Below are 23,005 nucleotides of genomic sequence, written 5' to 3'. Positions count from 1 at the left end.
ATTACTCAAAATTTTCAAAGACATAGTTAATTACTGATATTAGATTTGTCTATAAGCCTTCTAATTTTATACTTTCACTAATTTCATAATATTAAATAACATCTGAAAATTTTTACTTTCTTCAATCCTTCAAATCAAAACAATTCCTAATAGTTTTTCCCCCATTCCCTTGGCAGTTTTCTTCTTTACAATTCTGCTATTAAATTTTCCTAGAAAGTTCTTTCAAAACATATTTTAATTTTATCAAACTCTGACTACTTGCAATTTCATCTTCATTTTGTAAGAGAATGCAAAGTAGAAAAATGCATGTTTAGGACTAAGTCAGATACTTGAGATGTACTTTCCTTAAGATAAAAACCTATTATAAATTAAACCATTCTGGTCACTCAATAAAATTTGTCAAGCATCATGACTTAAACCATCATAGACCTAACCTTGAAGCTGAAAAGCCAACAACAATAAACACTCTTTCATCTGTCAGTCACCACTTTAGGATTAATTTTTTCAATATGACTATATCACTTGGGAACAGAAGGTTGGAGAAGCAAACGCAATTTTAGTTCATCTACTATCAAGACAAATGATAGTATGATAGGTGCAAATTCGATGCTAGATTCCAGATTTTCAATTCAGTGCAACTTATCTTCTGGAAGAACTATTTTTTTTAAAACCTCTATTCTTTGGTGGAACTAAAGCATATGTTCCCAAGTAGTGAGCTGTTCTCTACTATAATGATTAATAGCCATTAAAGTATTAATGTTCACTTAATCCAATCTAGATATCCAGGGAAGGAAGATGATTAGATTTACCAAATCTGGGTTTAACATCCTAAAAATATTTGGGAGCTAGTATACAAAAACAATTTTAGAGAGAATGTTTCCATTCTAATTAGAGACAGCTATTTAGGAATGTCTGGATAAGGGCCTTTTGAAAGTGAGTCTGTGTCACAGGCAATACAATGTTATAATATTTAAAAATATTATGTATACGTTTATAATTTATACTGTTTTTATAACTGAACTAGTCACTTTGCTTATTTAATACTGCTGGATTTTAATTCAGCAACAGTTTTAAAAACCAGAAAAGTGTTCAATGTCCTTCTGTTTTTAAAAGGGAGGGAAAAGGTAATATATCCTTAAAAACAAAAATGTTTGTATCTAGTGCTAAGGGTTGTACTTCAAACTTAAAACCTACAGTAATTAGTTCAAATATATAAAATATTACAAAAAGCTAATAACACAAAAATACTACCAAATAGCAGATTCTTCTGTGAAAAAAAGCTAATCACTTGGATGTGTATGTGGTAAACCTAAGAAGTCTCTTTTTCAAACATTTTAACAGAAATACTCTTTCCCCTCTAAAATTCACATAAATTCATGTCTCAAGAAACAAAGACAGGTAGAGTAGAGGTCTATGTTGTTTGGTATTTTCATAAACTTGAAACATGAGTTGAACATATTTTGGGTGTTCTAGAAGACAGAAATTGACTATAACAGGGCAAACTCTTTAAAAAAACTAATACCAATGTTGAAAATATCTTACAAGGGGCTAGGGTTATAGTTCAATGGTGGAGTGCTTGCTAGCATGTGTGAGGCACTGGGTTCGATTAAATATAAATAAATGAAGAAAATAAAGGTCTATTGACAACTAAAAAAAAAATCTTACAAAATGTTTATTTTTTTCTCACAAGGTCTTGAGATATGTATGCTTAGAACCAAGTACATGAATAATACAACCTTTTCTAATTAATTAGCCTAATAATTTCTAAATATATATAAGAGATAGTAACCAAGAAAATATATCCTCCAACTCATTTTAACTTACAAGGCAAATTTCTGGATAACAATTTAACTTACAGGGAACAGTTAACTATTCCAGGACTCCATTTTTGATACAGGCACAGCCTAATTCCAGTAATGCCATCATTGACCTTTCTAACTCAATCCACATTGGTTATAAAAACAATTATCATTCTGAGTTTTGTAAGCTCCATGTCAGCAGGAAGTACAATTGGTGTGGAAGCTGTGTGATAATGCCTAAGGGAAAGAGTGCCTCATGTCACTCAAAGATGACCCTTTCTACTCGTAAAGGAGCAACAGTGACAGGCTCTCATCAAGTTCATCACTAAACTGGAAAGGTGTATAAAGGCATGAGGAGGGCACATTCCACCATTTTTTTTTCATGTAAAGTTATTCATTTAAATTTCCGTAACAGTGTAAGAAAAAAAAAAAACATTTTCTGGAGTTTATATAAAGTATCTAACTGTTAATGCATTTGTATTTGCCTAAGAATGCGTACTAATTCAGTAACACTGAAAACACACTCCACATTTGACGCACTCTAAAATAAAAGTGCTAAAATACAACTAATCAAAGAACTAAACAGCCAGACTATTGAATATTTACATTTAAAGACTAAAGCAGGGCACCATTACTGCAAATTTTAGAAACACATAAAACTGAAATTAGTATTATTTTTTTGGTATTGGCCATCAAATCCAAGGACACTCTACCACTGAGCCACATCTCCTAGCCTTTCTTTATTTTGAAAACAGGGTCTTCTTGCTAAATTGCCCAGGTTGGCTTCCAGTTTGCAAGACTTCTGCCTCCCCATTTGTGGGATTATATGTGTGTGACACCAAGCCTAGCTTAAATTACTTATTTTTAACAGCATTTTTGAAGGCAAGAAAACTCACAATATTTAAGCCTAGATTACCTTCCCAGACTATTAAGTCTTTATTTTTTTGTAGAGTCAGGCCATTAAGTACACCAGCTGGTACATTTTAGGTATTCAAGAAATACTGAATTCAAAACAATTATTAATTATTTTCATTTGACTTATATGAAAACCTGTGTTTTTCTCGTCTTCTTGGAATTTTAACAGAAGACAGTAGATGATATAAAATCTGAAAGAGTACCAGTTGGAATAACATTATTCAGCTGGACCTATGAGAAGTTTCCAGCTAAACAGCTGGGACTCAGAAAGACTATTTTAAGTTTTTAGAATTTCCACTTCTTTAAGATTTAAGGCAATTATTGTTTTTAATAACATATATATATATATATATATATATACATTTATAAGTGTATATATGTTTATATATGTATATTGGAATATTAAAGGTTGAAATACATACTCATATCCTGGTATTGTTAACTAGACCAAAAAACATAGTAACCTGTGTTTGCCACACTGGACATTCAAAGAATGAAACTGCAATATTCTTACAAAGACAGACTTAAATGGCATTTGAATATGTCATCACAACTTGAAGAAGTTGGCAGATAGAATAGTTATGAAATATTAATGAAAATCTCAACCAAATGACTATTTCTCTGTAAATATCTATTTTAGAAAACTACTTTTTTCTAACAGTGCAAAACCTCAACTCATGATGTTGATTACTTAATTACCTTAGCATTAGTGCTAACTTAAGCAATTACATCTTACATTCTACTTTAATGATTCATTATATCCAAAAGAGGAGGTAAGAACTAGAAAGGAAGTAATATTTATTAGGTGCTATATAAAGTGATAGACTAACTTAATTCTATCATGATAGGAATGCTTGATGTTATTTCCATCTGATATGTAAGAAAATCAAAGCACAGAAATGAATTTTCCTTGTAACTTAGTTATTAACAAACTAGACAAAAGATTTAAAACTGTACTTGATGTTAAGGCCTATGTTCTTCAATTTATAATAATTTACCAAGCAAACATTATCCCAGGTGCCTTCATAAGTGAGGTAAAATGGCAACTCCTGGGAAACAAAATGTTCACAGTTGTCATCTGGGGAAGCATGTTACTCCTTATGAATATCTTAACATCCTTTAGAGAGTTTCCCCTATGTCATTTTTCTCTGATACTTTGGCAGATTCAGTAATAAGGAGAAATATGTATGATGTTATATGTGAAGGCTAAATAGAAATTATTAATATTTCTTACAGTATCCATAAAATTTTAATTATTTAAAAATATGGAAAAAACATTGTTTTCGGAGCTGACATACTAATGTAGCAGTTTAGTTTAGATTATAAACTCTATAGTAAGAAACTGAACATTTGTATCTTGTTAAAAGATCTACTTCCAAGATAAAATTGATGTATATTTCTTCAGTAGATTAATTTCTGAGATCATCACTTTAGTTACATAAAAGCTAAATGGAAGTTTTAATGTTTCTTTTCAGCTGTAGCACAATGTAACTTATTTTATAGTGAAGAAATTCCAATTTTAAAAGTGGTTATTATCCATGCCCTGTCTTTTAGTTTTACTATAAATTACTATTTTGTAAAACCTGTTATTTGAAACATTACTACTGTATATTCATATTTGTACATAACATTTTTAGATAATCTCACATCTAGTATTTAAATGCCACTTATAATCTTAATATTTAATAGAACTTATTATGCAGGAAAATGTTTTTACTTACAGAATATTGGTTGTATGGAACAGTAATATACTTTGTACATGAACTGCTAAAATAAAACAGATTAAGGGATGGAACTGTCAGACTTTGCATATTAAGTGCATTTAAAAACATAAGAATAATAATTAACATTTTAAATTTCAAAGGTGTTTATTTGGGAAACACACAAAACTAAAATGTATATTTTAGTCCATCAACCCATAGAGAAGAAAAGGTAGTTACAAGTTTACAGACACACATTTCCATGAATATCCTTACCATGATTCTAAGACCTAGAACACCTAGAGGACATTACATATTGATTTGAAAAAAATATTTAAATTAAATTTTTTACATTTACAATGAGTAGATAAATAATATCAATTCCAGAACAAAAAAAAAATCAGATTAATGAAAATAGTTGATACCAAACTTTTTTTTTTTGTTTTTTTACTTCTGAGTCAAATTCTACACACTATAAAAAGACAGAAGCTCAGACTATACTTCTGATGAAGAGCTTTTAAAATTTTTCATGGCTATAAAGTCTGTCAATAAATAAATAAAATTACTATCTGTCAGTAAGCCATGAAGTCTGTACTAAATGACTAAAGCAAGTTGAACATGTTTAGAACACTGACTCATACTTTTTGGCATCATCATGAAAACTCTGTGACTGATCGACACATCATTTCCAATGTCACTAATAAGGCCTCTGTATGTACTCCAGGACAAACTTTCAAATTCTCAGGCAGTTCCTTAAGAATATTTGGGAGCTTCTGCAATGTCTTTATATTTCTAGCATAAAGATCCAATAACCAGTCAGTATGAGAACTAGGGGTTTCTTTATAACTTTTACAAGGCATACGCAGGTCATTTAGATGAGTTAACCCTTTGAAAGCTAAGATGAACTCTGAGGATAAGTCAAAAATCGAACAAAAATTTAGTAACATCCTACTAAGTAAAAATGAACCAAATTCAAGTTGCTGGTGGTAAAAATGTTTCTCTGCTTGTGCATGAAAGTTCTCCACTGTGTCTTCTAGTTTTGTAATAGCAAATAGTTCTTCCTTGGTTTGAGGTGATACTACATAATCCAAGGGCAATTCCCCCTTAGAGTTTCTCTGCTGTAAAAGCACTGGGCCTGTAAAATAGAAAATGCAAAATGTTAAGGGTAAAATATTTTTATTTTGGCAACTTAACAGCTGTTCTCTCTCTCTTTTTTCCCCCCAAAATTTTCTATTTATAATCATATTTTTAACTAATTCATGTTTGCATAATTAAGTGGCTATATATACTAACTGCCTAATAAAGGTGCATTAAAAAAAGCAAAATTCTGTCAATTGCCTAATGAGATTAAAAGTATATTCCTTAGGTGCTGGGGTTATGGCTCAGCGGTAGAGCGCTTGCTTAGCACATATGAGGCCCTGGTTCAATCCTTAGAACCACTTAAAAAAATATATGAATAAAATAAAAAGTTACCTCATTAAAAAAAAAGTATATGTCTGAGTTAAATAAACAGTATATATGATTATAAATGAAAAAGGCTTTTATAAAACTTTATTAATTATCATCTTAAAATAAGAATTTCAGTTTCTGTAAGAAATTAACAAAATAGGGGCTAGGTAGGGATATAGCTCAGTAGGTAAAGTGTCTGCCTTGCATGCACAAGGCTCTGGGTTCAATCCCTAGCATCACAAGAAAAAAAAAAAAAAGGAAATTAACAAAATACATATTTTTCTTAAATTCCATAAGAGTCCCAAGACTGTCTCATAATATTACCAAGAAGGAAAGTAGTGCTCTTTTCCACTGGTGGTCAACAATTTTGGTAGTACAAAAATTGGAAAACCTTACTTCTTTTATCCTTGTTTATGCTTGATTTTAGTATAGGTAAATGATCCCCCCAAAATTAAGTGTTAATTATTCTGTATCAAACTCAGATCTTAATCTGTCTATCCAAGCTAAATATATCTAACTACTTAGAAGTACTGAAGATATAGTTTAGGATGCTGTAGTAAAGGATGATATAACAGGGCAAAATAAAAATAACATAGTATTTGGTGGCACAGCAAAACAAAGGAGTATTAGGTACCAAATCTTACAATAATTTATGCACTTAGTTATAAATAAGATGTCAGAATGGATATAAAGGTTTTAGTACTAGCAGACACCTTAGAAAGTCACACTGTTGAAGATTATATTATCACAGAGAGAACATATTATAACTGTTAAACCTCCTAATGGTAACTTTGATCAAACATACATAATGACTGAGATATAAAATGCATTTCATATTAAAAAAGACAAAATTATGAATACTTAAATAAAAATTTTTGAGACATAAATTCAATCTTAAAATTATTACTCTCAAGACTGAACTACTCAAAATGGATAGATAATACAGCTACTACATGATAATGTCAAACGATGTAACAGATTTAAACCAAATATTACTGAGGCAATACTAAGTCTTGTACAACTGTCAAAAGACCTTAATAAATTCAAGAACAAGTAGATTTCCTCTCCCAGGTCAAGGAGCTCATCCATTTACTATCATTCACTAGATAAAATTCAAATTGGCTGATGGAATACTGAAGTCTACTACAGAAATGGACCTAATATAATATCTTTTATATTAATACTTGAAGCAAAATCAACTATTGGCTTGAATGTCATATACAAATTAAGTAGAAAAACAAAACACTTAGGAGTAGAAAAATAAAACATTTAGGAGGTGAAATGTTATGTTTAGTAAACAATACTAAAAAAGAAGGCAGAAGAACTGAAATATATTGATTATGAAATGGTTAGTAAAACAGACACACTAACGCCTTTAGGGGGCAGGAGAAGACTATAAATAACCAAATGGCTTATGTTATTGTGCTATACAACCTTTCTTATATGTATATACAGAAAAAAAGAGAGAGAGAGAAAGAAAAGAAAAAAAAAAGACAACCCCCCCAAAATATGCTTTTCATTTTTATGAAGAATCCAATGCTTTCATTATGGGATAAAATCATGTTAATTTCTAAGATTAGAGTACATGAAAGCAATGAGAAATTTACATAAATTTGTTTTTGTTTTATAAGCTCATCAATTTTCTTTTGTTGTTCTTCTTAAAACACAAATCAGTTTGAATATTTTGATGTAAATTAATAATATTCAGCTCAGATTTAAGAATGTTACTGAAAAAAGAAAGGAGCTTGCTGAAAGCAAAGATTAAATATCAGTAGAAAGAGCAGTAGTTGAATATTAAGCTTAAGTTAGCCTTTTTTATAAAATCCCTGCACAACAGTTATTACCATTTGAAAATTCTTCTACTTTAATTTAATTGACTGCAAAATGTGAATGAAGAAAAAGATTCTAGGACATCTTTTTCACAGTCTGTAAAGATATGCCTTATAAAAATAATACTGAACAGTTACATATAAAAAGCATGAAAAAATTCAAGTAATCACATGAACATTTACATTCATTTACTAATAAGCTTTCAGAAATGACAAGTTCATAGGGATTTCATATATTAAATGAAAGGATTAATATCTAAAACCAACACATTCAATTAAAAAATCCACTCTTGTACATGAACCGAAATAGACTTAACAATATATACATGCGTCCATAATATGAAAAGGCTTTTATCACTATTAATAAAAGGTGATTATATTCTATGAGACTTTTTATCCTTACTTTTTTATTAATATGAAATGAAAACCTCTTTCCTTACAGGTTTTAAATATAAAATGCTATCTACTTCCAAGGGATTCGTCAAAAAACTGGATAATTTATCAAAACCCATTTAGCATAAATGCACTCACCCCCATGCTGTAGTAGCAGCTTGCCAATTTCTACATGTCCGTTTGACAGTGCATCATGCAAAGGAGTCACCCCGTCCACTTGAGTGAGCAGATCTACCTCTGGACAACGTTGCAAAATTTCCTGGACACACACTGTGTTACCATAGTTACAGGCTTCATGCAAAGGCGTCCAGCCAGCATTGTCTAAATTAGAAATCAAGGCAAGTTTTAAAACAGCAGAAGTAGGACTTCTGGTAGTAAAGTATTGATGTTCTACTTCTCTTATCGGTATGATTTTGTACGCACTTCATATTAAAAATAAACTTTGCTAAAAATACCCGTGTAAGTACATTGCTTTGAAGAAAAAGAAATTTAAATAATTAAAGATAATTTAAAAATATTATGAACAAAATATAAACACCAAAAATGTTTCTACAACATTAGCTATAAATCATTACATAATGAATTTCTTGGGTTTTGCTAATAGCTATATTTTAAAGATATCTTAGGTAAATTAACTCAAGTGTTCTTTCTTAATGTGATATAAAACTGTTTTATATCACAAATATTAAGACATTGTATGAAACCACAAAGATTTAAAACTTACCTTTAACATTGATGTCTATTCCTGGCAAAGAAAGAAGAAGAATCAATTTCTCCACTTGGTTATTTATGCAAGCTCTATGCAGGGCTGTTTCTCCTGCCATAAAAAATTAATAGATTATTCCAGAGAAGACAAGATATCAACTAAAGAAAATAATCAAAGGGCATGAACTAGGAGATCTGGCCCCATGCCAGAAAATTATTTATTGAGTTTTCCTTTTGATTAGTTTAAACATCTCCTGCATTAGAAAGTGTGTGTGTGTTGGGGGGGATCCCCACCAATTCATTGAGCTTCTGTTCAATCAGCAATTCAGCAATGAAATTCTACAGCAAAAGGTTTAACATAGGCACTGTCTCCCCCTAGTTCAAGTTTTAAAGCTTCAGCCCTGCTATAAAATCCCCAAATGATCAGAGAACACCAAAAATACTGGGTTTTGCAGCAATAAAAGTTTAGAGTGCAATTGCCCTCTCTTAAATTTATTCATGAACCTGCATTAAATGTATGGCTCCTTTTTATACAGCATTTATAGCTTAATTCAAATGAATGTTTCTGGCTAAGCACGAGTGCCTCTACACACTCAAGTATAATTCAGAACTTCAAATCCATTAACAGATGGTTTGCTGCTTCTCAATAGGCTGTCTGGCTTGGCTACAGCAGCACAGAGAGGGAGAAATGGAGGAATCTTAATATAAACACCACACACACACTACACGGGAAAAAAATCTCTAGTACCATTTAAAGCTGAACAAGAGTAACAAATAGAAAGGCAAAGATTTGCTAGGAGGAATGCAATTAGTAGTTGCTGGCAAAAATTAACTATATCCGTCTTGTTATAACCAAGATTAATAAATTATAAGTGATGATTTCATGTAAATTTGTTAAAACTTATTATAGGTGACTGCTTAAGAAACAAAATGAAATACTGAAACACACTTGTTCTTACTATAAAATACTAAGTAGTATATTTTTATAATGTTCAGTTTTACAGATATCTCTGTAACTTCTACTAAAATATTACTTTTACATGCACAGAGAAGCTTTTCAAGTTTTTCTGTATTATTTCTCAATTCTCTTCCTCTCCCCCAGTTCCTTCTGTTCAGACTAGTCATTCATATTCATTTTACTTTCTGCAACAATAAAACAAAGAAAAAAGACCCTGATTTGTGAAGTTAATATTAAAGATCTCATGTAATACATTTTTCAGATTTTGAGCCAAACGAGCCGTTATTTTGAATTTGTGATATGAAATTATGAATTTTTATCATATTGAAAGACTCTGAGAGCTTTACTCTATTTCTATGGGTGTCATATTAATACTATATTGAAAATATGATTTAGTTTATAAACAAAACTTTGGCCAAGTACAGACTCTTTAAAGATAACTTACATTTTTAAGTTAAGAGATAACTACATAAAAGGGGTGACAGTAAATTATTACAAGACTCTTCTTAGTTATTCCATCCTTTAGGTGCTTAGGTTCCAGTACAGTCAGAACCAAAAGCCAAACACATTTCATAGTCTGGGCTCAGTGCCTAGAAGAAAAGAGCCCATATGCTTAACACAGCTATGTAACATAGCCTACTCCTCATTCTTTGTTCACAAAATGTCTGAGACTGAAAGAGATGAAGACTGAATTATACTTTCAAATCAGAAGACACTGATCCTGAACAACACAGGTTGAGGTGGAATAGAAAAGTAAGGCGGGCAAGTCTGGAATATGCTCAATGAGTGCTGCACGCTATGTTTAGTATTTGGAAGGCCAGGGGGAGAAAAGAAAGGGAGGAATACTCTATTATACCAGGTATTAACTGATCATTTTCTCTGTACAAGTGACAGTACAAGAAAATAATATGGTATCCAGGAAGGCATTTCCTGGATCTAGTCCAATATTTAAGTTACAAGTATTCATCAGGGCAAAATTTACAAGTACTGACTATAACCACAAAAAGTTCTTAGCATAAATTAATTTAGATACTTGGAATACCTTTTAGATTAGTCTTATGAAAATTCATCTTCGTAACTAAAGAGGGGCAATTCTCCTTGGAACATGACAATTCTCCTTCTGACTTCTTTTTCAATTTTTTAAATGATGAGGAACATTTAGCAAGGTTCAGCTCCCTGAAAAGAAAGAAAGAAAGAATGAAAGCTTGTTTTTCAGCAAGGCATGCCAGCATATATTATATGGTCGGTATTTTTCTTAAAATCTAACTTAAATTCCCTTAATCACTCAGTCTTCACTGTTAATTCTAAAATTGATTTCAATCATATAGAAATAAGTTGTTATGCATTAATTTTCATTTTACTAGCCTTAAAGCCTCAACTACTCATTGAGAAGGTTCTGAATACACAATGTGGGGTAAATAAAAGGAAACCAAGTATAAACCATATCTGACAGAGAAAATAAAGTGGAAAACTAAGATTAGAACACAGGCCTCTGCTCCCAATTCTTATTTTCATGTGAATACTATTCTCTTTTTTCTTTTGGAGAATAATTCAGGCTTTCTGAGTTTTCTACAGCATACATCTAGAGGAAGTTTCTCATTTTGGAGAAGGAAGTACAACAACTTGAGTATCTCAACATGAACATGCCTTCTGAAAGCTCATCTATATTATGGAAAAGCAGTGATTCAAATCACAGGGCAAAAATTGTATAAAATAGTAATTTGATGAATAGTTTTATTTCTTTGGGGAAGCACTTAATCTTGGTAAAAAAAAAATATATTCCTTGAATTACAGAAAGAGAAAATTTGATTTTGTATATTTGCAGGTCTAAACTGAGTTTTCTTCTAATCAATGTTATTCACACAGTTACACAGATAAGCTAAAGTTCAAGGAAGATGTCAAAAAAAGCTGGACTCCAAAATAACGCACAGCAGAGATAATAGCAACACTTACGGTAACTCTGACAGTCCTTCAACATGTTTCTGCTTAGCACCATTCAGCATTAGTAAAGCTCTCTGAGATTCAAGGCAAGGTCGCTGTCCTATTTTCTTTGGTATTGGTATTTTTCCAGCTCCATGCATAATAGTTTTCCCCAAAGCTGGCAAATAGGAATATACCTGTTGCAAAATATTATTATATTGCTTTCTCAACTACAAAGATAGCAGTAAAAAGAAATTAACTGATTAACTATTAAATGTGGTTACATTTTCTAGATTTCACTATTACAGTTTCCACTTTATTTGAACATGATAAAATATTAAAAAGCTGATAGTTCCATGTCAATATCATGTAGACAAGAAGGAAAATACCTTCTTGAAATAATTTTTTTATTATTCAATTTTAATACTCATTTAAGAAAGTTGATTTGTCTTATATCCAACTTATGAATCACTCGTATACTTTTTACATTGATGATTTATACAACTTATATTCTGTCACTTCCATTTTAAAAATAATTTTCTTCAACAGAAAGGCTGAAATAAATGAATAATGAGTGAATAAGGAGTGAAAAGAACTTTAAAGGTAAGTATTGTTGTAAAACAATTTACCCAATATGATCAATAAATAAACTTACTTCTTATTTGTTGAAGAAACTGCTAGATACTAGATCCTAATTATATATATTCGGATAGCCTAAATAAAACTAGAAAACCTTGGATCAAATGTAACTTATATGTATGTGTGTATAGGATATATATCATTTATAAATTTTGTTATTTATAAACCATTAAATATTAGGTGGAATTGTTTTGAATCTAGTCCAAAATAATCTTATATATTACTTTAAAAAATGATTAAAAATTTCTATTCACTGAATTTTTTCTATATTTTTACTGATGCATTATAGTTGTCCATATGGAGGAATTTGTTTTTACATATTTGCACATGTACACAATATAACAATATAATTTGGCTAATATTCCCCAAGAATCCCCCTATGGTCCCTTTACTCTACTGATCTCCCTTTGATTTTCATAATTAAACTATTTTTGAAATAGAAAAATACTAGTTCTTTTATGGGTTGGAAAGATTTGTTAACTCTGTTCATTTATTAGAAATACCTAAGAATATTTAAAAGTTAAATTTATAAAGATACTTCTTAGGAATTAAAACATCTAAAATAGTGCTTACCATTTTATGAAGAGAGAGTGGCTCAGAAGAAATACTGATAGAGCTCTGCAAACACAACTTTTTAAAGACTGCCTCGGCAACAAACATTTGAAGCCAGGAGGAAGAAAAGGAGCAAATGAAAATCTCTAATTCCTGTGAAGAAAAGTCTGCAGAAAAACAAGAGAAGTAAATAGAGCTATATTCTCTCTCTATATTTTCTCTTTTGGGGGCGTTCAGGGGACTGGAGATTGAACCCACAGTCTCTTCACCATTGAGCTTTATCCCTAGCCCTTTGAATTCTGATAATTTGTTTAGAGGCTCACTAAGTTACTGAGGCTAGCTTGAAACTTGAGATCCTCTTGTCTCAGCCTCCCAAATTACCAGGATTACAGATATGTGCCACTGTGCTCAAATGAATTTTTTTTCCTTTATAGACTATTTCATCAGTAGATTTTCTTCAACCAAATGATGGTTCCTACATCAAAAACATTTATCCACATTATTTTAAACTACATACACACACACATACACACCAAAAAAAAAAAAAAGTAATTTTCCTATTCTTATCCTTTAAAGAGAAAAAAAAATTATGGCATGTACTCTTATTTTACTTTTTATTACATCAAATAAAAGCCTTACAATTGTGGGTGTACGCACACAATTATACCAAAATACATGAGATTTTTATCACTATATTTTCCAATTAACATAAAAGATCTCTTCTCATTAAATAGCTGCTTCTTTGGAAAATTAGTACTTAGTTTTTGAATGACCACACTTATTTAATTTGCAACAATCAGTCTTGAGGTGATAGGAAAAAATATATTAGACTATTACTCCTAATAACACCCATAAATCCTATTACTGAAGAGAAGAAAGACAAGCACAAGATAAATAAAGAAAACATAAAATAGCGAGTATGTAAGTAAAGATTTCATTAAAAAGTTGCACTTGGGCTGGGGTTGTAGCTCAGTGGTAGAGTGCTACCCTTGCACGTGGGAGACACTGGGTTCAATTCTCAGGATCACATAAAAATAAAATAAAGGTATTGTGTCCATTTACAATTAAAAAACAAAACCAAAAAAATTTCATTCATTCTACCATGAGGTTATTTTATTATATTATATTTGGGAGGGTATTACACCCAGGGGTGCTTCACTGTTGAGCAACATCCCAGTCCCTTTTACTTTTTATTTATTTTGTTTTGTTTTTTGGTATTGGAGATTGAACCCAGGGGTACTTTACCACTGAGCTATATCCCCAACTCTTCTAATATTTTCATTTTGAGATAGGATCTTGTTAAGTTGCCTAGGCTGGCCTCCCAAATAACTGAAGTCACTGGGATTCCAGTTGTTGCCACCGTGCCCAGTGACTACGGGCTTATTTTAAATGAAAAACAACCAACAAAAAGACACCCAAACCCTCAAATCTCTGCTATTCAAAAACATCAGTGTTCCAGTAAGATGGAAATGCATATACAAATGAACTGAAAGTGATAAAGTACTAGGGTGATTCTTTCCCCTGTTATCTATTTAATGTTATAAATTTTTTATTATTACTATCTGTGTAACAAAATGGATAAAACAATGGAATGTCAAGTAAAGAATGATACCAAACAATAGGATACCAAAAGAGCTAAAATTAAACAAAACAAACAGTATAAAAAAGTTGAGATACTATATAATATGGTAGATTAACTACACTGAAACAATAAAGTCAATAAAAGTAACAAATAGTTACAACAAATAAGAATTACAATTACATGTATTAATTAAAATATTTTTAAAATGGGGCTAAATGAGAAACTTAATAGCCATATTAAGTTTTATAAAGCTTGACTTCTCTACTCAGGAGTGGAGTTTCTTTTAGTCAGGACAATGCAGTCACGCACTGAACACCTGCTCAGATGTATTCACAGAAAGGCTGGCGCTCAGGTGTCCTTACAGTCATTGACCCTTCTTGACCAACTGATTATCAGTGAGGAGGAGGAAAAGGGTAGGATTTTTCTTCAAGGGAAATTTTGGTTCTCACAAATGGAGAGGGGAATACTATTGGCCCCTAGTGGCAAAAGGCTAGGAATGCTATTAGACATCCTATTAATGTGCAAGAGAATCTCAACAACAATCATCTAGCCAAAACATAACCAGTGCTCAGACTGAGAAACCTTGCCTTGATTAAAGAGATAGAGGCTCTTGCAATGCGCCAGACTACTATACTTTAGCAAATGATTCTTTAGCAAATGATTCCATTCATATGACAACCAGATTCACATATCCCTGAACAGATATGATTGCTAAACTCATAACTCCTTTCACAATGATCTCAATGGAGATATGGTTTTTATGAACAGGAAATGAGAAAGGAGTTACATTTAATTTCTACTTATGGACTTTAAAAAGCCTATATTTACCATCACAGAGTTTACTACAATGAATTGATCTGTTAACTTGAACTCTAGGCAGTCAAAGGAAAGGAGAAAAGGTCTGACTGTAGAATTTGAAGAAGATAATCTCACACTATCAAACAGAGTTATTCATCTAAGAAGAAGCTATTTGGTAAGCTTACAGAAACAGGGAAATACAAACTCTAATGGATCCACATATTACCAGGTAACAGAATAAAATAGAATAAAAAATAACATATGAACAAGAGAACTTAGCCAAGACTGCAAAACCTTTAAAGAATAGGATCATATTTTTTAGCCCTCACAGAATGTATATCACTAAATTGCACAGAATAAACATTCATATTTGACAGATGAAAAAATGAGTGACAGATAACTTTTTACTAATTATAATTATCTTTTTACTAATTATAATTATCTCATTCAAAATGCTTCTTTTTCTTTCATAGAAATAAAATAGAAAGTAAAGCAAGAACAATCTTTTGAAAAGTTAACCAGATCTTTCCATTCTCTTGTTAAATAGCTTCTAATTCTCAACATGGCTTACAAGTTCCTACATAAACTTCCTTACCCATTTCTTTGGCCTTATTCTGACTCCATTGATATTATTACCAGTCGGTGAGAAGGCTTCACACAGCCTCAGCTCTTTCCTAATTTAAGAACTCTGGTAAATTTTTACTCTTCTGACTAGAATACTCTCCCCTGAATGTACCAAATTTTTGCTTATCTTTCAAGTTCTGTGTTTTTTGATCATCCAATACAAAGTAGTTCAGTATCAACCCCTGGTTTTAACTGTTCTCAACACATTTTTAAATGATGTATAATGGTACATTTACATTAACTTTATTACAATCTTCCTCTCCCACTGAAAGCTCCAAAAAAGCAAGAATCATGTTATATTTTCCTCCTTCACTATATATGAAGTGTTAAATGAATGAAAGAAAAAGAAGCATTTTGAAGGAGATAATTACAATTAGTAAAAAGATAAAAATTTGCATTCATGGAAGCATTAAAAGGGAATAGATGTAAAAAAAGTAAAACTGAATAAAAACAAAAAATATCAGGAAAAGATAATAATGCAACCCAAGGGAAAAGGAAGGTTTATTAAAAATACTCTTAAGGGATGGGGTTGTAGCTCAGTGGTAGAGCACTTGCCGAGCATGTGTGAAGCACTAGGTTCAATTCTCAGTACCACATATAAAATAAATAAATTAAATAAACGTCCAGCAAGAACTAAAAAAAATATTTAAAAAAGTACTCTTAAGACGTGAAAAATAAAAATTTTAATGACAAGTATTCTTTCCCATTGGGAAAAAAAAACCAGAAGAAATTTGTTTAACTCAAGAATTAGCAAACAATGGTTTGTTGCCTATTTTTATGAACAAAGTTTTACTGGAACACAGCCATGTTCATCCATTTATATACTGTGTACAGTTGCTTTTTCTTACTAAAACTGCAGCACAGACAGGACAGAGACAGTAGGGACAAAAAAGCCAGAAATGTTTACTATCTGGCACTTTACATTAAAAGTGTTTGCTAACCCTAGTTTACGCCAATAGACTAGGAATTTCAATTAGGCATTGAAAATAAATTTCACATGACCTTAAAATACAAGAAGGAAATTCTTTTTGTCCAAAATGTGAATCTGATAGACACAAGATGTGATGGAAAGAAAGTAAGATTTTAGTTGTCTTCTGAACTATTTATTGCCTTAATTTTCACCAATTATAAACTAACAAGGGTAATACTAAAATTAAATGAGAAAGATGGATCAATATCTTCAACTGGAAGTAATGCTACAGCAACACAGCATCTTTACTTACAAATTAGAAAAAGCAAAAGATAGTAACCGAGCCAAAGAATAATGAAAAAAAGCTGGGTGTGGTGATGCATGCCTATACTCCCAGAGACTACCTAGAATGCCACAGGAGGATCAGCAGTTTGAGCCAGTCACCCCAACTAGGCAAGACCCTGTCTCAAAATAAAAAGGGTTGAGGTGCTGCTCAGTGGTAGAGTGTACCTGGGTTCAATCTCCAGTACTGAGGAAAACCAAACAAAGAATGCAAAAAAAATGTTAAAAAGAAAAAAGAAAAAAGCAAACAACCCATGTGGGAATACCCAAAGATAAAAAGATGAGAGAAAAAAAGAGTTGTCAATGATTCTCAAATTTCTTCATAAAAATATGAGGAGAAAGGATATAATTAGAAATAATACCTGGTTCACTTTGTAGGGAAAAGTGTAGTATTCTACAAATCCCATAATAAATATAATTTTATTTTGCACTTTAGCTATAGAAAAGTTCCTGTTTTCTTAATGTTGAAATGTTCACTTAATTTTCTACACCCTGATAAACATTAAATATAAAAATAATAATATAAAATAAATGTAAAAACTAGGGAAATATTTAATTTGAACCAGTTTTAGAAATATATGCTAGAAATTTTTAACTAGCCTATCTGCAATCTAATTTGGAACCTATGGAAATAAGTGTGTGTGTGTGTGTGTGTGTGTGTGTGTGTGTATGTGTTACTGGTATTGGACTCAGGGAGTTGTACAATGCTAGCCAAGCACACATCTAGAGTTTTAAAGATTAGTGATCAATTATATATCCTTGGTATCATTTTGGTGACATGATTATCAAAGTAACATTAAGTTCTACCTCAAGTTAGTCATAGGTTTAAACTTCTAAGGTTTAAATTTGACATGTGAAAATAAGAATTCCCTACTTCATAGTAAAGGGAAATTTATGAGTAAGGAAAGCATTGAAGCTACACATAGAACTCTGTTAACACAAAGCTCAAATGTCATGTATTTGACTAAACTATAAAATAACTTTTATTTCCTTAAAGGCAATTACTGTGTACTGGAAATAACACATTTAATTGTATTGGTAGGCTCTAAAGCCATTGCTAATCCTGTCCTGGGCCCTCAAACTCAAAGAGGTTTCATTACAGAATGGAAACAAGGAATTCTGTTAGCCAAATATTTATTTGTCACTCTGGCAAACAATGCCAGAATTCTGCTGTTTCTAAAAGGACAAAAAACACTACACTACCTAGTAGAAACGGTGGGAAAGAAATGATAAGGTTCCAAAGGAAGATTGAATTTGTGCTAAGAAATGTTAAAAAGTCACTCAACAAAGGACAGCTAGTCCACAAAAGAAAGAGCAATCACCCCCTCAGCTCAATAAAAAAGAAAGAGAAAAAAAGGAGACAAAGTGCTTTAGATAAAAATCTTCTAACTTTGGTAGTATAAAAAAAAAGACCTCTCTTTCCAGAGGACATCATCAAATAAATCCTGAACCCGTTATAACCTGGATTCCTATTCTGGAATCTCTCTTTCAAGTATTAAATTGATTGACAGCGGATTCAAGAACTTTTTCTTTATATAAAACTAAGATGCACTACAATATGTGCAACAAAATTATATGTTTTGGCAGTCTAAATAATTGAAAATTAAGTATGTAAAAATCATCTTTTATAGCTGAGTGCCACACAAAGTACACTTGATTTAAAATATGTTCATTTTAGGAGTTCAGAGTTACAGAAACAAAAAGAAATGGCAAGAGTTTAGAAAAGCAGACTCTTCCTAAATTGGGCTATGAAGTTAGAAAACATACATAAGGTCTTAGGGAAGCCTTCCTCAGACTAGACATGTAAAAGAGTTGACTAGAATTTACCATAAGATGATAGTTGTGAAAAGGAATTCTGTCATAACACTTAAATAACAGTCTTCATTTAATTTAGAAAAAACTTTAAAATTAGATAATAAGGTGAGGAGGAAAAGTGAGAAAATTATGCATATAAAGTACTTCTATTTGCTTCATCCATACTCCTTTCTTGTTAGATAACCAGATGAAAGCAACCAAACTAGTTGGCTAACAGTTTTTTACATTATATTAAGAAAAACTATACAGCAAAAGTTACACTGGGGGGAAATATTATAATGAGTGATATAAACCAGATTAATATAAGGGGCTTTGTAAAAAGTATTCTGATTCAATGAGTTTCATTTTTTAATGTCATTAGGTGTTTATATAGGAAAAAAACTGGTAATTATTCATATAGCACAGGTGACAAGAGTCTGATGATGCATCCTACTCAAAGAATTAGAGGTATTAAAGATACTGAAAATAGTTCTGAACATGTAAGATTCTACAAAACATACATTAAAAAGTGAATCTATTTCTTCAGGGATGGGGTTGTGGCTCAGTGGTAGAATGCTTGCCTAAGCATGTGTGAGGCACTGGTGTTCGATTCTCAGCACCATATATAAGAAAATAAAGGTCCACTGACAACTAAAAAAATATTTTTTAAAAAAGTGAATCTATTTCTCCAATGAAATGGGGGTAAAAACTAATTTTTAAAACTATTGCATAAGATTGTCTAATTACAATTTTTAGTTATAGAATCAGGAAACCATATTAATATTATACATAACCATATAATAAAAAATTTCTTTCCATATATTATTTTTATACTATTAAGTAATATTCAACTTTTATGAAACATCAAAATAATATTTTTGGATTATAGGGGCTGGGATTGTGGCTCAGTGGTAGAGCGCTTACCTAGTATGTCTGGGTTCAATTCTCAGCACCATATATAAATAAATTAAAAATAAAGGTTCATTGACAACCAAAAACTATTTAAAAAATACTTTTGGGTAATAAATAATATATATGGGGGGGACACCTCCTGTAATATTTAGAGGAAAATAAGAATACAAACTTGCAGTTGTATTCTGCTACAGCCACTAATATGGCAGTATGTAAAAATGTGGATGTGTAACCGATGTGATTCTGCAATCTGTATTTGGGGTAAAAATGGGAGTTCATAACCCACTTGATTCTAATGTATGAAATATGAGATGTCAAGAGCTTTGTAATGTTGTGAACAACCAATTAAAAAAAAAAGAATACAAACTTGCATATATAGTAATAATCTCAACTACATAAAAATACTTAAAAATACTAGAAAAACATAAGTTAAAAGTGATTATCTATGTGGGTGCATTATGGGTAATTTTATCTTCAGTTGTTCCTGTATATATCTGTGTATCTATCTGCAATTATTTTAAGGAAAGCATCAATTAAACATACATTAGAAGATTACATACTGCTTAAAGGAAAGTCAAAACTAATTTCTAGCTGGGTGGGGTGGTGCACACCTGTAATTCTATCAACTCAGGATGCTGACGCAGGTTCCAGGCCAGCCTCAGCAACTCAGTGAGACCCTGATTCAAACTAATAACATAAAAAGAACTGGGTATGTAACTCAGTGGCAAAGTCCCCTGGATTCAATCTCTAGTACCACCAAAAGAATTGGAAAAAAAAAAATTAACATAACAATTTCCAGAATGAGGCTAAGAAAAAACAAAGACACACTTACCATCACATGAAAGGGAAATATAAGTTCCTAAGTCATCAGACATGTGTCTCATCACATTTCTACCCATCTTAAGACCAAGGAAAATCCAATAATCTATTGCTGCTCCAAGAATTCCAGTCAATAAGTAAGCTAGTTCATGTTTGAAGACCTAACATTAAGATGGGAAAAACATTACTAAAATATATTAAAATATGACATCTCTATCATTGAGTACTTTTTGAGGCTAAGCTTAGTTATTAAAAAAAAAAAAAAAGAGAATGCTAATGCTAAAAGACAGTGTTAAGAACCATAGTACAGTAACTCCTGTTTTCCCTCTTTTTCCATTCATTCACCCACCAACTCCTTCACCTTTCTTTCTATGTACACAAGTATGTATATTTCTCTCTTTCCACATATATATCTGGCTTGTTTTACAAATTCTGTAAATGTATTTATATATATATATATATATGCAGACACACACACATATACACACACAGAATTTATCTCCAGTTTGGGTAATCCTTATCTACAATTCTTAGGACAAGAAGTGCTTTACATTTCAGATATTTTTCAAACTTTGAAATTATCTACAAATACATAAGAGATATCTTGGGATAGGACACAGTACAAACACAGAAATTCATATCTGTTTCATATATATCTTACACACAGCCAGAAGGTAAGTTATATGATATTTTTAGTGGGCCTACAAACCCATCAAAAGAGGCCAGGTGTGGAATGTCTCCACTTGTGGCACCAGGTTAATTAGTTTTGGATTGGAGGACATTTAGAATTTTGGATTAGAGATGTTCAATTGTATACAAACAAGAAAAAGAATAATTTCTCTAGGGAATAGTTTACAGCAAACTGTTAAAATAATTTTTTTCTGACATTGTAAAGTGCTTTATTCAGGCAATAATTCAATTAAAACAATGAGAAAATACATGGTTTCTGTGGATTTCTGTTAACAGGAACATATGACAATAAAAGCAGATAGATTTGCTACCCTTACTATTCAAATATAGAATTATCCTTTACATTTATGTAAATGACATTTTTCAGAAAAAGACAAAAACAAAACAAATAAAAACTTTAGCCAATTTGTCATAAAGAAATAGTGGTTCAAATTTTAATTAAGTTATATTAAATACCTAACTTTAATATGTATAGAGATCAGCCTTCAAAAGATAAATATTATTTATATTGTCACTTTTATAGTAAATATTATTAAATTCCTATAAGAAACATAGCAAGGCTAAGTGTGGTGGTGCACGTCTGTAATCCCAGCAGCCAGGCTGACTGAGGCAGGAGAATCACCAGTGCAAAACCAGCCTCAGCAACTTGGAGGTGGGGTCGGGGGGCCACCTGGGGATATGGCTCAGTAGTTGAGTGCTCTCCTAGGTTCAATAATTGGCATACACACAAAAGAAGTATTATTATATATTATATAAAAGCATAAAAACCTTAGAGAGTGATTTACTCTAGTTTAAAAATATCCTTTTAATCCACTAAATTCAGTGTGAAGATGAAAAAGTGTGAAAATAATATTTAAAAACACCTTTAATTTTAAATATAAACACTTTTTAAAAATGACATTAAAACTAGCTGAAATTTCTATATTCTTGGTATTTGTTGTCTAGGCATGTTGGATGTATGAAAAAAAATCACTAAATTAACAGTTGGGTAGAAGACATTTAAGAAGATTTTAATAAATGCTATGGTAGCCAAATAAATTGTAACTGCTATTTTCTGTCATCATACAATGCCTAAAAGGGATTAGTGACAGAAAAATTCCTAATATATGAAACCCTCAGTGACTGCTAGATTTGTTTCTTCTGCCCTTAGCAAATGAATCTCCTATAGGTATATTTTGCACTTTATTAGGGCATTATTCCTTATCTTAAGAAGAAACTACACAAATGATTTCAAAAGGGAAGTTCTATTTCTGGTTTGTTGTGCAAACACAGGCAAATGGTCAAGCAGCACATACATCAGGCTTGCCAAAAAAAGTGCTTATGGAAGGAAAACTCATAGTGAGAATCAGTACTAGCTGTACAGGTCCTCTGGCACCCTACTATATTCTATGGTAGCACACTGCATTCTGTCAGGGCTGGGTTTTATAATCTAGGAGAGAGATCCTGAAGCATGGGGTTGAGGGGATTTTAAGTTGCATAGTAAACACTTAAAGAAGGAATGGTCTTCTTTTGATATGATATGGGGCCACAATACATGGCCTGATCCTACCAGGTCAGAAAACAGGCAGGTAACAGCAGTACTCCTTCACACCTTATTAGAAGGCTTAGTTAAAAAGGATTGCAGCTGCAACTGTGTGGTATGGGGAGCTAACTGCAAGATTGGCCATATCGCCAA

The 23,005-nt window shown here is 31.5% G+C and overlaps 1 protein-coding gene across 3 annotated transcripts in view; it reads right to left on the bottom strand.

Moving 5' to 3' along the window:
* Window positions 1-4,468: 4,468 nt before the first annotated feature.
* The window catches only part of Slf1 (SMC5/6 complex localization factor 1), a 72,892-nt gene continuing 54,355 nt past the window's right edge, over window positions 4,469-23,005 (bottom strand). For all 3 annotated transcript variants that reach the window (XM_026385877.2, XM_026385878.2, XM_026385879.2), the window contains 7 exons: window positions 20,654-20,801; window positions 12,881-13,026; window positions 11,702-11,865; window positions 10,791-10,924; window positions 8,810-8,902; window positions 8,224-8,406; window positions 4,469-5,549 (listed from right to left, as the gene is read on the bottom strand). In XM_026385877.2, coding sequence (XP_026241662.2) covers window positions 5,068-5,549; window positions 8,224-8,406; window positions 8,810-8,902; window positions 10,791-10,924; window positions 11,702-11,865; window positions 12,881-13,026; window positions 20,654-20,801 — 1,350 coding nt within the window. In that variant the 3' untranslated portion in view covers window positions 4,469-5,067. The remainder of the gene's footprint in view (window positions 5,550-8,223; window positions 8,407-8,809; window positions 8,903-10,790; window positions 10,925-11,701; window positions 11,866-12,880; window positions 13,027-20,653; window positions 20,802-23,005) is intronic.

This window comes from Urocitellus parryii, chromosome 1 (assembly GCF_045843805.1).
Source record: "Urocitellus parryii isolate mUroPar1 chromosome 1, mUroPar1.hap1, whole genome shotgun sequence".
Lineage (NCBI taxonomy): Eukaryota > Metazoa > Chordata > Mammalia > Rodentia > Sciuridae > Urocitellus > Urocitellus parryii.
Note: the sequence above shows the minus strand (reverse complement) of the source record. Positions and strands in the feature narration are given on the sequence as shown.